General features: G+C 37.4%; 1 protein-coding gene across 2 annotated transcripts in view; it reads left to right on the top strand.

The window, feature by feature from the left end:
* Positions 1–16,570, top strand: part of CXADR (CXADR cell adhesion molecule) — a 52,683-nt gene that overhangs the window by 28,393 nt on the left and 7,720 nt on the right. The window contains exons 2-7 of one of the 2 annotated variants that reach the window (XM_073303497.2): positions 416–585; positions 1,257–1,461; positions 2,198–2,353; positions 2,805–2,927; positions 3,313–3,451; positions 3,868–4,054. In XM_073303497.2, coding sequence (XP_073159598.1) covers positions 416–585; positions 1,257–1,461; positions 2,198–2,353; positions 2,805–2,927; positions 3,313–3,451; positions 3,868–4,054 — 980 coding nt within the window. Of the gene's footprint in view, positions 1–415; positions 586–1,256; positions 1,462–2,197; positions 2,354–2,804; positions 2,928–3,312; positions 3,452–3,867; positions 11,237–16,570 lie in introns of those variants that run through there. The other variant, XM_078854773.1, reaches the window with a different exon arrangement.

Here is a 16,570-nt window from a genome sequence, read left to right as displayed (position 1 = left end):
CATTATATCCAGTTTGCTTCATTGTTCAGTAACACAGTATGGCACAGGGTTTGTTGGGTAAGCTCTGCTAAAAATATGTCTGACTGGACCATTCTAGTTCTGTACACTGAACCATGTATTATGGCTAAGATTTTCAAACGTGAGTGCCTGAAGTTAGGCATCTGTATAAGCAGGCTGACTTTCAAAGATGCTGAGCTCCAAGCAGTTTCTATTACAGTGAAGGGAGTTGTTGGATGCTCAGAACTTTGGATAATTGGGCAACTTCCTTGGTATCCACTTTTGAAAATCTTGGCCTGTGCCTAATGGAAAGTTTATCATAAAAGCTGAATGTTTATCCATAGATTTGAGTTATTGTTTGCTGAATTAGTAGAGGTTTAACACTTGTTTATACCATCACTTTTTTTTCCCCCCCTAGGTCTAACAAAAGGCCTAAAGATAACTTCAACTGAGCAGCCTATGGTTGAAAAAGCTCAAGGGGAGAAAGTTACATTGCCATGTACATTCACTGTCTCACCAGAAGATCAAGGCCCACTAGATGTTGAATGGGTCTTAATACCAATAGATAATCAAAAGAAGGAACAAACAGTGAGTAGAGACAGCTTTTTAGAGATCATTTAATTCCTAGCTGTTGTAAGAGCTCTGAAGGTTAAAGCTTTCTGCCCATAAACACCTCTTGTTCTCTGAATTTTGCCTCTTTCAGGTCAGGGCACTTGTGATCTTGCATGTCTGTGAAGCACCATGCACAGGAATAGTAAACAATGAATTCCAGTTATATAAACATAATTAAGATCTAGAAGGACAAGTGATTGCTCCTTATAAGTTAGTGAACTGTAAAGAGAAAATAACTCCAGGATAATGTTATTTTTCGTTTTTTTCAGTTACTGATAAAGACAATGCTGTGTTGAACCAAACAAGTCATCTTTTACGAAGAAAATACTTAAAAGAAATTCTTAGATCTTAAAATATATTAGTCCCATTCCATTCTTTAGAAGCAATATTAGTAAATTTAGATGAGCCCCTTCGTGCAGAGGTTTACAGTATTAGCATGTAGCAATTTTAAACAGCTATTAATAGTTTATTCATTTCCCATCAGATAAATTGCATTGTGTGGGTTTTTTATTATTCTAGTTAGAATTATTTTTACACATGAAAAGATGACTTTAAAAGAAATAGAACTGTGGTTCATTTGAAATATTCAAATTGTTATGCAGATTTTGTTTTCAAGAAAATACCCGTTTTTTTTTCCTTTCCTTTAGATCATTATGTACTCTGTAGACAGGATTTATAATAATTACTATGAAGCTATGAATGGACGGGTACAGTTCACTAATCCTGATCCCAAATCTGGTGACGGCTCCATAGATATCCTGAATCTAAAGTCAACAGACACGGGCACATACCAGTGCAGAGTGAAGAAGGCTCCTGGAGTTGAAAGCCAAAAAATACAGTTGACTGTGCTTGGTAAGATAACTAGTACAGATGCTATATGCTGTATATGTTTTTGAAGGCAAATTGTTACATGCCATATTACATTTGACACTTAAAATGAGAGAGGTGCTTGTGTAAAATAAATTCATAATCTAATACTGAATTGTAAGTGGATAAATTGTTATTTAGTAGGGCTGTCAAGCGATTAAAAAACATTAATTGCGAGATTAAAAACATTAATCACAGTTGTAATCGCACGGTTAATAATAGAATATCATTTATTTAAATTTTTGTGGGTTTTCTATATTTTCAAATAGAGGGTCGGGTGGGGGCTCCGGGCTTCAGCCTTGCTCTGGGCTCCAGCCCCTCTTGGTGCATGGGGTTCCAGCCCCTACCTGCCGCTGATGCCTTCCACCCTCACACACGTATGTGATTAATGTGTTAAAAAAATTAACACGTTGAGTTTGCTTTCAGTGAATAGCCGGTGTTAACTGAGATTAATTGATAGCCCTATTATTTAGTGTTCAAAAATTAGAGGATTGATACCCCACTTCCCCCAGTGGAATAGGGAGAAGGAGGACAAAAATGTAGAAATAATGAACATTTCTTGAAAATGGCTCTAAAATTGGTTTGCCCTTGTAGGAAACATAAGCGTTAAAAAACTTAGGCTGATTTCAAGTTTTGTGCAGTGAAAAATGATTTACTTGCTAAGGCTTAATTAATGGACACCATAAGTGACTTTTAATTTAAATAATACTTGATTTATTAGTAAAGCCAGCAAGGACTAAATGCTACATTGAAGGATCACAAGAAACTGGAAGAGACGTTACCCTGAAATGTGTATCGGAAGAAGGCTCCCCACTCTTGTCCTACAACTGGAGAAAATTAACTGGCACAGAGGAACTTCCGGCAACATCATTATTGAGTAATGTTTATCCTTTATTATTTTAATATATTTAAGATGGATAATAGGCCTTGTCTTCATGTTTTTATTTCACCTTGAAATGCTAAACCTTTTTTATGCCTAGGCTTAATGTCTTAAGACCTGGTACCTCGCAGATTACCTGTGTTAAACACATCCCTTAAACTCTTGGCAAGGAAATATTCTCAGCAGATGAGTGGTATGAGTACCAAGACTTAATACTGAAATTAAATACTATGGAATCAACTTCCAGTTATTCATAAAAGAATGATAGTATTATATATGACAGCTCTTTGCAGTTTGACAGATGTCTCATTTTTTTTCAAACTAATGTCAACATAACTAAGAAACTGACTTTTTAAATAAATTTGTTGTAATGGATTAACACCTTTGGAAATATTGAATAATAACCATTAATGGAAAATTTTAACCAAAGTTTCTTCAATATTTGTAGATAAAGATACAGGTGAATTGTCTCTGAAAAATGCCTCTGAGGAGTACTCTGGTACATACAGTTGTGTGGCTGCAAACAGAGTTGGCACTGATGACTGTTTCGTTGTGCTAAATGTCACTCCTCGTAAGTACTTGCTGTATAGTAGTTGCCGCAGAATCAGAAATGTTGATGAATGAGTTAAAGAAATAGTCGTTTGATCCTTTTGTAATCTATAAAAGAAATATACTGTAGAACAGGTAGCTGACAGCATTTTTAATTTTGTCATATTTTTGAGTATTGAGCATTCTTTCAGCTCCTATAAATGTCAGCCTTTTGACTTGTCTTTCCATGTGAATTAAGATTTTCTTTTGTTTATTTAAACATGTGTATAAGTAGTGATGTATCAATTCAGTAATATTTCTCAGTGTAGGGAACATTTGTTTTTATTTTAAGGTGTAAGGGGAATTCTCTAGTTATGCAAATTAAGTTAAAGGCCAGCATTGTAGTAATTTGTGTTAATCTATTTTAGCTATAAATACAGCTGGCACAATTGCTGGAGCAGTTATTGGAACTCTTCTGGGTCTCTTTTTATTGGCCTTTCTCGTCTTCTGTTGCTGTAAGAAACGTAAAGAGAAAAAATATGAAAAAGAAGTGCATCATGATATTAGGTAATGACCTTTTGTCTTTACCCTTTGAACAGTAATATCTGAAACTAGAACATAACTTCCTCTTAAAGTTTTTTTCGTGGGTAATATATTCATTATGGCTGATTAGAATTCTGCATTGACCTAAGCCAGTACATTAAGCCAGTGTGACAGCTAAGCCTATATAACCTTATACTTTTAATGTAGTATACATTAATATGCCTGTATACTATTTTCTGATATGTTTCAATGTTTTGTTCAGTTAAAAAGGATTCTGAAAGTGGTAAATATTTGAAACACATTTTGTTTAAAGTAATGAACAGTATTAATGTTTTTGCTACTTTTATTTTTGGAATAGGAAAAAAGTAGACATTTTACAAATCCCTTAAAACAGCAGTACATTCTTGGTTTAAACCACTTTTATTTTTAACTATTTTCAGAGAGGATGTTCCTCCTCCAAAGAGTCGTAGTTCAACAGCACACAGCTATATAGGCAGCAATCGTTCTTCCCTGGGTTCAATGTCTCCCTCCAATATGGAAGGCTATGCCAAGACTCCATATAATCAAGTACCAAGTGAAGACTTTGAACGTCGTTCTGGTCAAAACCCAAACTTTCCACCATCAAAGGTAGCTGCACCTAATCTAAGTAGAATGGGAGCTGTCCCTGTGATGATTCCAGCACAAAGCAAGGATGGGTCCATAGTATAGAATGGTGCTAATTTATGCTTTTTTTTAAATTATTCTTTACAAATATTAAAAACAAAACAAAAAAACCTTGTTCCAGCCTACATTTAAAAAGTGCACAAAATTGTCCTTGAAGTAAATGAACAGTTAGTTTGAACAGCCATCACTTTTGCTTATTAATTTTGAACTGTTATTAAAATATATTAATTAAAAGCTTCAGCAAAAGCATTTAAGTTCCTAATGAGATGTGAAACAATGGAGGTATTTGAATTTTAGATGAAGAAACACCATATCAGCTAGATGTGGAATTCTGAATATGAAACACAACATTGTGTATTTTTGACAGTGAAAAGACATTGCAACTGTACTCCATGAAATTAGATTTCCAGAGACTTCACCCTCAAAATTTGGAATGACTTAAATACTTTGACTCCTTGGCCATTCTGTGATAATGGCCACAGTGGCTGAAGTACTTGAATGATCTAAATATTTTACTGAAAGTCTGTGGAAATCTTTACCTTTCGTAATGTGCTTTTTGGGGCATCTTCTGAATTGCTGAGAACTCGTATATCATGGGCTACCAGTTGCAGTTACTTGAACCCGATCAACTAATAAACTTGATTTGGGGATTAAATGCAACAAGTGGAAATGCTACAGGAGACCTTTCAAGCTTTATGAAACCCCAATTTTAAGAGAAGCGCATTTTATTATAGTCATGCCAAGCAACCCAAAACTGTTCACTGACATTAAAGGGGCATGATCAAGTTTATACCAACTTGTTACTCATGGAACCTAGTCTTCCAAAACTACAACTGTTGTTGTTTTCCCATGAAAAATGGGTATGTGTTTGTGGACAAATAGTTAAATTATGCAGGACAGATATTTATCTGTCTTAAGATTTTCAGAACCTTGCTTTAGTTTTCTAAATCTCACTTTAGGTTTTTAAATCCATATTTTGTCCATCTGGATTTAATGGGAAAAGATGAGTGCTCATCAGTTTGTAAAATCTGCCCACTTATTTTGGAAACTTATTTTTGACCCTAGTGTATATACACAGTACAACATTAGTCTGCTATTTTAGGACATTGTGTAAACAGTTTTTGTACAAAGAATTTGTAAAAGGGGTAAAAGAGCTTGGTCCTCGGTGTCCCCATTAAAAACAAACCAACCTCTAAATGTTGGTACCAGACACTTTAATTACATTTACTTTCTCATAACAAAAATAGAATTTCAAATAATTTCTCCTCTTCATGCACTGTGGTTATCCAAAATTGTAGATATAGAACTAAAATTCATTGTTTTGTTTTGTTTTTCGTTTTTTTTTTTTAAAAAAACCTTTCACAATTTACAAACTTTAAAAAAAAGGTTTAGAGTGTGGTTTCTGTACTAGTTTCAGACTTATTAAAGTACTGTTGATATCTTGTGATAGCTATTGGGTTGTTGTGGATAGTGTATTTGAATTTTGCATCCTTTTGAGTCTTTGAAAGTAATGTTTTTCAGAACAAAGAATTTTGTAAATTTAAAATGTCAATAGTGGATACTAAACTGCCAAATATTTTTCAAACTGAAAAGGAAGATAGAGTGCAACACTGATCTTATTTAAGGTAAATGTCCAAACTGCCTGTGTGAAAGATACTAGATATATCTGTATTACAATGATGTGAGACACAAGGTTTTCTCAAGAGTTTAGGGAAGCTTTAGGTTACAGTGTCTGTTTTTTCTATAGCTGACTAGGTCTGTGAAATTATTCAGCTTGCTCTTAGATGTTTGTCCTAGTTATAGGTAGATACATAATTTTTTATCTGGATTATTATGTAGAGTACATAAACCCTTTTCATTCTGAATTTAGAGAATGAAGTAGATATTAAGTATTTTAGATATGTATAAAACTTTCCACATTTTGGGACATCTTTTTTTAGATTGTAATCAGATACTGTTAGAACTAAGATACTTTTATCTTTCATATGTGCCTTTCCAATAAACTTTTATGCCTGATTGTAACTTATGTTTTTTAAAGAAGTTTCTGGTGCCTAAATTGCTTTTTCTTGAAAGGTGCTTCTTAACATGAAGGTACAGACTTCACAACACTGTGACCTGATTTCTTCTTACATACTTTTTATATTTGTACCTCTTTCTGCCAATATTTTGGATGTGGCTTAAGTAACTCTGCATAATGTTCTGTATTTCAAAGCGCTTCAGTTTTGCTTGAACTTCTCTTTACAAGCTAGTAAATGTTATGTTCCTGAAAATTGTTCACTTTCACTGTAGTACCAGATTGGATGATTAGAACTTTCACATGTGATACGTGCTACTTTGTAGTTATTTTCCAGACACATGAATACAAAAGTTTAATAATAAAAAAAAGCTTAATTTTAAGGAATGTTTGAAAGTATAGGACAGCAGTTCTTAAACTGTGGGTGGGGACCCAAAGTGGGTCGTGACCCCAGTGGGGTTCCCAGGGCTGTCTTAGACTTGCTGGGGGCCCTGGCCGAAGCCTGAGTCCCACCACCCGGGCCAAAGTCTAAGCCCAAGCCTCGCCGCCCGAGCCTCGCCACCCAGGCCAAATCCGAAGCCAGAGGGCTTCAACCCTGGGCGGCGGAGCTCAGGTTACAGGCACCCTGCCTGGGGCTGCAGCTTTTGGGCTTTGGCTTGCTTCCGTCCCCACCTTCCCCCCGCCAGCGGGGCTTGGGCAGACTCAGGCTTCAGTCCACCACTCCTGGGGTGGTGGTGTAACTTTTGTGGTCAGAAGGGTGTTGCAGTGGAATGAAGTTTGAGAACCCCTGGTGTGGGGAATGAAGACAGTCTCTTCCCGTATCCAGTTATAAACACTGAAGAGAGATTGTCACAGTTGACTGATATATTGATACACCAAATATTTTACCTACCCTGAAAGTAAGGTGTTTATTATTTTTAAAATGCTGTTATGTCAATCTTGAAAACTGATCTGCTATGCAAAACAGGAGGTAAAGCAGAGATTAAAAGCCAGCAGTAGGGCTGGGCAACTAGCTAACCGTCTAAAGTGCTTGATTAATCCATCTGTGGACATGTTTGTGAGATGAGCTCTCATTGCATTGTCCAATACTCCATATTCCTGTCAGGTAAACAGGCAAGATACTGAAGAACATAAATGTATTACACTAAAGCAGGTGTAGCTGCATTTGTGCGTATTTAATTCCCTGTCAGCTCACAAGAAAGGAATAAGTGATAAAGTGGAAGGACAGCATGATATGCCCTCAGAATATAGCTTTTAGGCCTTGCAGCCTTGACAATGTCTGTTTATGAAATTGCATGGAAGATAAAGTAACAGAAACTGACACTGTCCTCTGAAATACATAGGACTACCTACTTGGGATAGACTTTGCCTCAAGTACCTAACATCCAGGCCTATTGAATGGACAAATAATTATCATGAAGGCTACATTATTACTACTATAAATTTGATTAATATCACAAAATAAATATTTTAGTAAATTGTTTTTTTCTTTAAATTCACACATCTAATTTATTTAAAGCAGATACCAGATTAACAATGTATTGTCTATTTAGAAGGGGAATGGATGGGACCAAATAGCTTGTCCCAGTACTCCCCCCACATCCCAATTAGAATGTTGTTACAAATAAGACTTCTAAGGAAAACTCTTACAGGTAGCAAGGACAGCTAGTTCATTGATTAGAACACACCATCCTCAATACCTCATTGATGCAGTTTTATAGTTGAAGATAAACTTTCTTTTGTAAATATTAAATCTAAATGAACTGAAGAGGTAATAACTAATTAATTGGATGACTGAAAATTTACTTTTCCATTGTCAGTGGGGCATACTCTGATTTTAGTTTGGGATGAATAAAGTGTGACAGCCTTATGTAATTTGAAAAAACACTACATTAGACCAGATATCATAAACTTCCTTTTAATATACTTTCTGAAACAGATATTTAAAGGTATTTTTGTGAGGCATTATTTTACACTGATATTTCATCAGTAAATTTTTTAGAGTTTAGTGCGTTAAAAATGCCTTGTTCCAGTTGAGCAAAATAAATACCCATCATATTTTTGTAAACACCATTAATTGTGGTATTTTGCCTATTCAGAAATGTACAAAAGTACACATTTAATCTAATGTTGTGTAGTTGTATTGTTACTAAACAAGAGGTATGAGGACATTTAATCTGACATGTAACAATATACTAAGTGTTAAAGATGTGTTTCAAATATCTGTCTTTAAATCAGGGCTTTTCTGCAATAAAGGAAGCCAACAGTATAGAAAATAGTTTTCATGGCAGACTTTTGTTCTTTGTACTCATGCCATATAGGAGGAAAGACCACATTAGGTTCATTGTATCACTTAAACCCTACTGAAACACTGCATTAAGTGTTTTATAGGGCCTTTGGGCTTTTCAATGATGAGTACATTTCAACTTAATTATAGAATCATAGAATATCAGGGTTGGAAGGGACCTCAGGAGGTCATCTAGTCCAACCCCTGCTCAAAGCAGGACCAATCCCCAAATAAATCATCCCAGCCAGGGATTTGTCAAGCCTGACCTTAAAAACCCCTAAGGAAGGGGATTCCACCACCTCCCTAGGTAACACAGTCCAGTGTTTCACCACCCTCCTAGTGAAAGTGTTTCCTAATATCCAACCTAAACCTCCCCCACTGCAACTTGAGACCACTACTCCTTGTTCTGTCATCTGCTACCACTGAGAACAGTCTAGATCCATCCTCTTTGGAACCCCCTTTCAGGTAGTTAAAAGCAGCTATCAAATCCCCCCTCATTCTTCTTGTCTGCAGACTAAACAATCCCAGTTCCCTCAGCCTCTCCTCATAGGTCATGTGTTCCAGTCCCCTAATCATTTTTATTGCCCTCCACTGGACACATCCACAGCCTTCTTGTAGTGTGGGGCCCGAAACTGGACACAGTACTCCAGATGAGGCCTCACCAATGTCGAATAGAGGGGAATGATCATGTCCCTTGATCTGCTGGCAGTGCCCCTACTTATACATCCCAAAATGCCATTGGCTTTCTTGGCAACAAGGGCACACTCTTGACTCATATCCAGCTTCTCGTCCACTGTAACCCCTAGGTCCTTTTCTGCAGAACTGCTGCCTAGCCATTCGGTCCCTAGTCTGTAGGGGTGCATGGGATTCTTCCGTCCTAAGTACCGGACTCTGCACTTGTCCTTGTTGAACCTCATCAGATTTCTTTTGGCCCAATCCTCTAATTTGTCTAGGTCCCTCTGTATCCTATCCCTACCCTCCAGCGTATCTACCTCTCCTCCCAGTTTAGTGTCATCTGCAAACTTGCTGAGGGTGCAATCCACACCATCCTCCAGATCATTTATGAAGATATTGAACAAAACCGGCCCGAGGACAGACCTTTGGGGCACTCCACTTGATACTGGCTGTCAACTAGACATGGAGCCATTGATCACTACCTGTTGAACCCGATAATCTAGCCAACTTTCTATCCACCTTATAGTCCATTCATTCAGCCCATATACTAAAGCAATACTGCCTAATGGAGTAAATGTCTGCAACTGGAAAAAGGTATTCGGTACTTCACGTGCACAAAGCATAGTATTTGGTATTGGTATGAATTTCGGCATGAGGTTCTATATTTAATTTTTATGAATTTAAAGTAGAAGCATTGAAATTTGTAGGAAGTCCATTTGTTAAAAAAAAATACAAGAATGCTGTAGTTTCATGACAGACGTGTACTTTTTGAAATAAATCTGTTAGAGAAAACAGTCTGTCTTTATTCTAAAGCAGAGCTTGTTTGTGTCTTTAGTTTTCTCTTCCTCTTGTACTCTTTTAAGCGTACTAATAAACGTGACTTTCCCTACCACACTTGTGCTCATCTTGTTCTTTCTTATTCCTCCTTTTGTTACCGCTTTCAAATTGAATGAAAAATAGCAGTTAAAACTGACTGGATATTTTAAACTTTTCTGTGGATATTGGCATGCACCTTCAGATTCTGTAACTTGATTACTCATTACAATATAGATTATAGCTTAGATTGATTTTTAAATTGGGTTGATTATCCATTTTCCATTGCAGGAATAAAATATTTGAATATAAAGTTGTTCCCCCAGGAACTTAACCATTATTATTGTAGATGTCCAAGTGAATGCTATTCCTAACATTTTCCCTTTGTTAACCAGTCAAACATATTCTGTTACAATAAGATATCTTATGGGTCGAAGTAACCCCCTCAAGTTGCTCATTTTAAGTGTTGTTTAAAGTATTTTACTAATATGTTAAATTTGGTCTGAAGCCTGTAAATGTGGCAGATTCTTAGTGTATGTGTATAGATTTCTAGTGGTGTTCAGTTCCTCAAATTTTGAATTTAAAATTTCATTGATTTATATACATTTATATTTAAGTTAAATTTGTGTAATTAAAAATTATTCTATGCATATGAGCACTGGATCTGTATTTATAATAGGCGTGAATACCACTAAGGGCTTAAGGAAGTAACGTACATGACTTTTTTACAATCTGAAAATACCCTGAAAAAGATACATGTCTACATATGTTAATGCATGCTTAATTAAATCTGTACAGTGCCAAGCACATTTTGAACTTTGCTTCAATATATATAATTAATAGTTGATCAATGGAGCTTAAGAAGTGAGCACACTAATGAAAAACCTGTAATGACAATGACTGTTTTCCCCATATATAGCTGTCCTTTTCTGTCCTTCGAGTACAGAGGAGTTTTGTTTTAATATAGCCCAGAAATTAAAATAAGCAGAAAACTTAAGGCAGAATGCAAGGAAACTAAGAGATAAATGTTCTAAATCTAACAAGTTTCAATTGAGGAAAAACTGATCTGATTTTAAAATGTTCATAAACTACAGGCTACACAGTATGTCTCTTAACAAGTGTCATGAGCCATCTCCAAAGCGACCCAGTTTCTTCAGTTGGGGATGAGGAATACCTCTGGAAAAAGTAATGCCTGAAAGGAGGACCAATCAGAAAAAAGGTCAAGTGAGATTAACAATTATAGAATACATATCCTGCAATAGAAATGAAAGACTGCTGACACTCATTTAACAATCTGGATCAAATGATTTCCCTCAATGGCTGAACCTAGAAGGAAGAGGGAGCAATCACCACTTCCTAGATTTTTATTTCCTTCACTCTGGATGCTGTGTTATTGTCAGTTAATCTTCTGCCTAAGCTCCGGGCAAACACCTTCTAGTTCTTTATAAAGCAAGCAGTGACATGGACAGGCAGAAGATGCACAGGTACAGCAGTGCCCAAATTTCTTCAGTGGCAATTGTGATGTCCATTTTTGCTCTTCCTTGAGACAGAGTACAGCAGGCCCAAACTTAGTCTGCTTCCCCTCTGAACATAAAGACCTTTTCCGTGTCAGTGGAAGCAGCCTTGAAATTTCTGGGTACCCCTGTCAGAGTATCCTTGCTTCTCTGTTTTGGTGACTAATGCATCCCCCTCCGCCTGAGTCCTTACTGGAGAGCCAATGTTAAAAGCTGAAACTTGCATTCCTCTTCCCTTTTCAGGACAGACCGTCTTTTATAAGATCACCTGAGCTACGCTATGTTTTACTTTCCCCCTGGGCGGCGTCCCACCTCACCCTCCTCCTGGTCCAGTTTTCATCACTCCATTCCCAGTGACATAGGTGGAGAAACCAGGGGGAGCGGAGATTTTAAAAAAAAAAAAAAAAAAAAAAAAAGTGCCACACACTAGTACTCACCCAGCGGCGCTCCAGGTCTTCAGCAGCACTTCGGCGTCGGGTCCTTCAGTCACACTGCCTGCTGCCCCGCTCCCCCTTAGCTACGCTACTGCCCTTCCCCACTTCAGGACTTCAAGGGGAGGGGGTGGAGTCCAGACCCACTACAGCTAGATGGCTAAAAGTCCTGTGTTTCCATGTAAACTGCGTAGTCTTCTTCCCCTGAGCCATTTATAGCCCACTGTACTAGAACTATGACCTATCCCATGAGCTGAAAGGAAAAGGGCTTCAGCAAGGGACTTGTCTAAAGCTGCCAAATGATGATCCTTAGGTACCTATATGCCACTGTAGATTTGTTGTGTCAGCTTTGGCAGATACTGTCCTTAGAAGGAGCATCTTGACCAGCTATTTTTCCACCAGAACTAGGGAGTCAGTGTGCACTCTTTATATCTGATTGATCCAGATTGTCAAATAAGTAGGAACAGAAAGAAATTCTGTACTGGTAAATTGGGTTTTTGTGAAGAAGCATTTAACTGTTTGGGATTCTTCCAGACCTTTATTACATTAGTGCTGATAATTAATTAGTTGTTAGACTTGCTATTTTAGAAAACATTTTAGTCACTTTATGTTTGCCCGTATCTAATTGTTTCCATAAGCATCTTTAAAGGCTAAGGAATAATCCACCTAAAGAAAGTGTACAAAAGCAGCCTGTAGATAGTGTCGCTGAGTAAGGAGGATAAGCTGTTGGAAGTTGATTGATCACTAGCAAGTTCAAAGAGGAAAGCCCAATGGTCTAGAGACTGCCAGCTACCTTGTGGCAGAAACTTGAATTACAGGAAGGGAAAATCCTCACTTTCTAGGAAAAGCAGGAGTTCAATAAAGGAAAAAATAGAAATTTATACATGCCAGAAGCTCTGATTTTTCCAAAATTTTATTTATTTTTAATTTATATAACATACTTAGAACTCTAAGTTAAATCAAAATTGGCACAGGCTCTGCTAAAACAAGCTGCAAACTCCCTAGCAAAGAATACCACCACCACACTCCCATTCTCATAAACTAATTCTTTGTGCAAAAGCCTGTCTAAATAGACATGGTTTTCTGGACACCTCAATTAGGATCCATCAACCAGTGAGTGAAATAAATTCCGTGACAAAATCCCTGCTTCCAGCCTTGTATGCACAAATCTAGTGAGTGCCACCTCTACTTATATCAGTTATGTTGGGATGGAAGACTAGGAGAAATATATTCAGGGCTAAAATGTATAATATTTTATGAATCTCCAGCCAACAATATTAAAGCACAACATTACTGGAGTTCAGTGACAGCAACCACTAGCTGGACCTGAGTGTTCTGTGGAACAGATTAATAAACTAAATCTCAAGGTTGGATACATTCGAACAAAGTAAGAACCTTTTATGCAAATTGTCTTAAGAAATTGGTAGAAGTTTCAGAACATTAGTGTATCTACTAAATTTGAATGATGTCAAGACCACTAAGGCCACGTCTACACTACCCGCCGGATCGGCAGGTAGTGATCAATGTATCAGGGATCGATTTATCGTGTCTACTGTAGACGCGATAAATCGATCCCCGCTTGCTCTGCTGTCGACTCCGGAACTCCACCAGGGCGAGAGTCGGAAGCAGAGTCGACAGGGGAGCGGCAGCTGTTGATCCTGCGCCACGAGGACGCAAAGTAAGTGATTCTAAGTCGATCTAAGATATGTCGACTTCAGCTACGCTATTCTCGTAGCTGAAGTTGCGTATCTTACATCGATCCCCCCCTAGTGTAGACCAGGCCTAAGATGATGTTTCTATCAGCATAGCAACATCACCTTCCCAAATGACATTGTCTATGGCAACGGATGCACTGTTCTTTGAGCATAGCTATGTCTACAGTGGGGATTTTGCTGGGATAGGTTTGTCAGCCAGAAGTGTGGTTTGGTTTTTCACACCCAGGACCAATATCGCTATGCTGACAAAACATTGTAGAGTAGAACTGGCCTGACACTTATCCCACATCTTCATCTCCACTATACAAACTGCTAGTGCCTGAGAAAACGGAACTGGGCCAGTGTCACTAGTTTCATAGTCAAACCTGATGGTAGATAAATACCAGGACCCATTCCAAAGTGTGCACTTGTCAAGATATAATTTTATTTATCTGCTCTCTAATTACTATGGTTTCAATTTACCACCAGTCTAGCTCAGGTGGGAATTGAGCAACTTAATGCAGAAATTGTGCGAGATGCAGCTAATAACTAAACTGAATTTTAACTTAAGCAAGATGACATCTTTGGGACACAGCTGGTGGTTTGCGGAGCGCTGTCAAGAGCTTATGTTGTGGCTGCCAGCACTATACATTTTATGTGAGTAAATAGGATGCCCTTTCCCATCACTTGTAATCCCATAACTGCTGAAAGCAGAAATATTTCTTCCAGAATATAAAATAACCTAGTAATATGATGCAAAAGCTTGGTTTTAAAATATATTGATGTGTATGCCCTTTATCGATGCACTATAGTTTTCCTTCAATAAAAATAGAAAGGCGGCAGTCTGAGATGAACCACTGTGAATGTAAAACAGCAAGGATGAAATCACCCATTTTAAATTTAAAAAAAAAAAGGGGGGGGTACTAATGAGCCAAAGCCAAAGGGGGTACTAATGGCCACTTCTGAACTGGTACCCCTGTTGATCTACTGACTATCGCAAAGTGTTGCTTTGCCCATCCTCAGTTAAAGATTGGGAGGGTGGCAACAGTATGTATTAATACACCAGGATGTCTCAAAGCTAGGAAACTGATCTGAATGTATGTTAGTAATGTTTAACGGTAACCTGCAAAGAGGGAGGGTCATGGAAATTGGACTTGTTTGAGAAGATGGGTAATATAGAAGGCTATTGGATGCTCAGGCAACAGAGGAAAGATATTGAACAGGTATCCTCCAGACAAGCATTCCCAACCATTCATAACATCCTCTGCAGATGTACCTATAATCTGTAATAAATACGGCTCATGTCTCTAACACTCTATAACTTCTATTAATCATTTACAAACAGAACCTTAATATAAAGTATGACCATTTTTTTTATAATGTGGGTTGTTTTTATTTTTGTTTGTATTTTGTTCCTCTGATATTTTAAAAAGCTCTTTTCAGAGAAAAAATTAACTAGTGCTGAACTTCATGCTGGTGGCCTCCTGCACCTATCCAGAGTCCCACTGACTCCACTGGGACTCCACTCAGGCACTAGTGTGTGTCTGCCTGCCTGCAAAACAAGTTATGGGATTGGAGCCTACCTATACATGGAGTGCTCTGAGATCCCTTTAGCAAATTGAATAAATAGATTTTTCCCTCCACGGACTTATTTCAGTTATGCCAGTTGTGTTACCTTAACTATAGTATGTATGCAGTGTAGTTGCAGCTGTGTCGGTCCCCGGAGATTAGAGAGACCAGTTGGGTTTGGTAGTATCTTTTATTGGACCAACTTCTGTTGGTGAGAGAGACATGCTTTCCAGCCACACACAGCTGCTCTTCAGGTCTGGTGTAATGTGTTTGTCGGGCCAAAGGTGAGAGTTGTAACCCTTTGTCAAGGGGGTCTCTGTATCACAGCCTGACCCCTATAGAACGGGGGGGAGACAACTCTGCCCAGATGTGAAGAAGAGCTGTGTGTGTGGCTCGAAAGCTTGTCTCTCACTAACGGAAGTTGGTCCAATAAAATATCTTCCCTCACCTACCTTGTATCTATAGTATGTATGACATTTTCAGCCAGACCCATGTTTTTTCAAGCCCAGTGTCCCTTTAAATAAAGTATAAGTAATATAAATTAGAATGGTCATTAAATACCATGTGAAATGAGTATTTTTATAGTATCGAAACATTTTAAATAGTTCGTAAATAGGTTGCAACATTTTTGTTTCCAACTGAGTTACCTACAGATGTATTCACAGGCAGGTAGAGGAAGTGTTCTGGAGATTATAAACTAGCCTTCTTTATTCTACTGGCATTGGATCACAATGCTCTGTCTGTTGACTAGACTGATTTAGCACAATATAACAATTTTCTTGATTTTTTAAATAATTGTATTAAGCTGGACAGTGTTTGACAAAAAAACAATTTATTTCTGTGTAGTCATTCATAGTATAGTATGACATAAAAAAAACCCTCTTAAAATGATTATACTGATTATTTTAAAAATGAATGGTTATCATGTGAATGTCTAAATTATTCATTATTTCTGCACATTCACCAAAACATTAGTGTGTGTGCCTATAAACAATAAGACAAAAATGATTGATTAAGCAGAACTTTCAGGACCTGATCTGAAGTCTATGGAAAGAGTCCCTTTTGCCTTCAGTGGGCTTTGGATCAGGCCCTTTACTTGGTACCTTAATAACTTTTATAATTCACAATTCCCTATGTACAGTTTAAAAAAAAAGTAAAATAAAAACATGAGAACATTAGTCAAAACCAGGTAAAAAGAAGACATCCTGAAAAATGCTACAATCCGAAATAATCCCTCCTCCTCCTGCCCTCCAATCCCCCTCCCAATATGTTAAAACATCACAGTGCTTGAAATTGAAACATGCTAATATGAAATATGGTTTGGTTAGAAAATATTGGATGCCCTCTTGTGGCCAATGATTTCTGATTGTCTTAATTTTTTTTTAGCAGTGCTTCACCCATACCCCAGTGACTGAAACATACCACACATTTGCTTGTGACTTGCTGTGATTTGTTAATTCATAGTAAATCATTTTAAATATTG

Source organism: Lepidochelys kempii, chromosome 1 (genome assembly GCF_965140285.1).
Source record: "Lepidochelys kempii isolate rLepKem1 chromosome 1, rLepKem1.hap1, whole genome shotgun sequence".
Classification (NCBI taxonomy): domain Eukaryota; kingdom Metazoa; phylum Chordata; order Testudines; family Cheloniidae; genus Lepidochelys; species Lepidochelys kempii.
The sequence above is the reverse complement of the archived record's forward strand: the minus strand, read 5'-3'. Positions and strand labels throughout refer to the sequence as shown.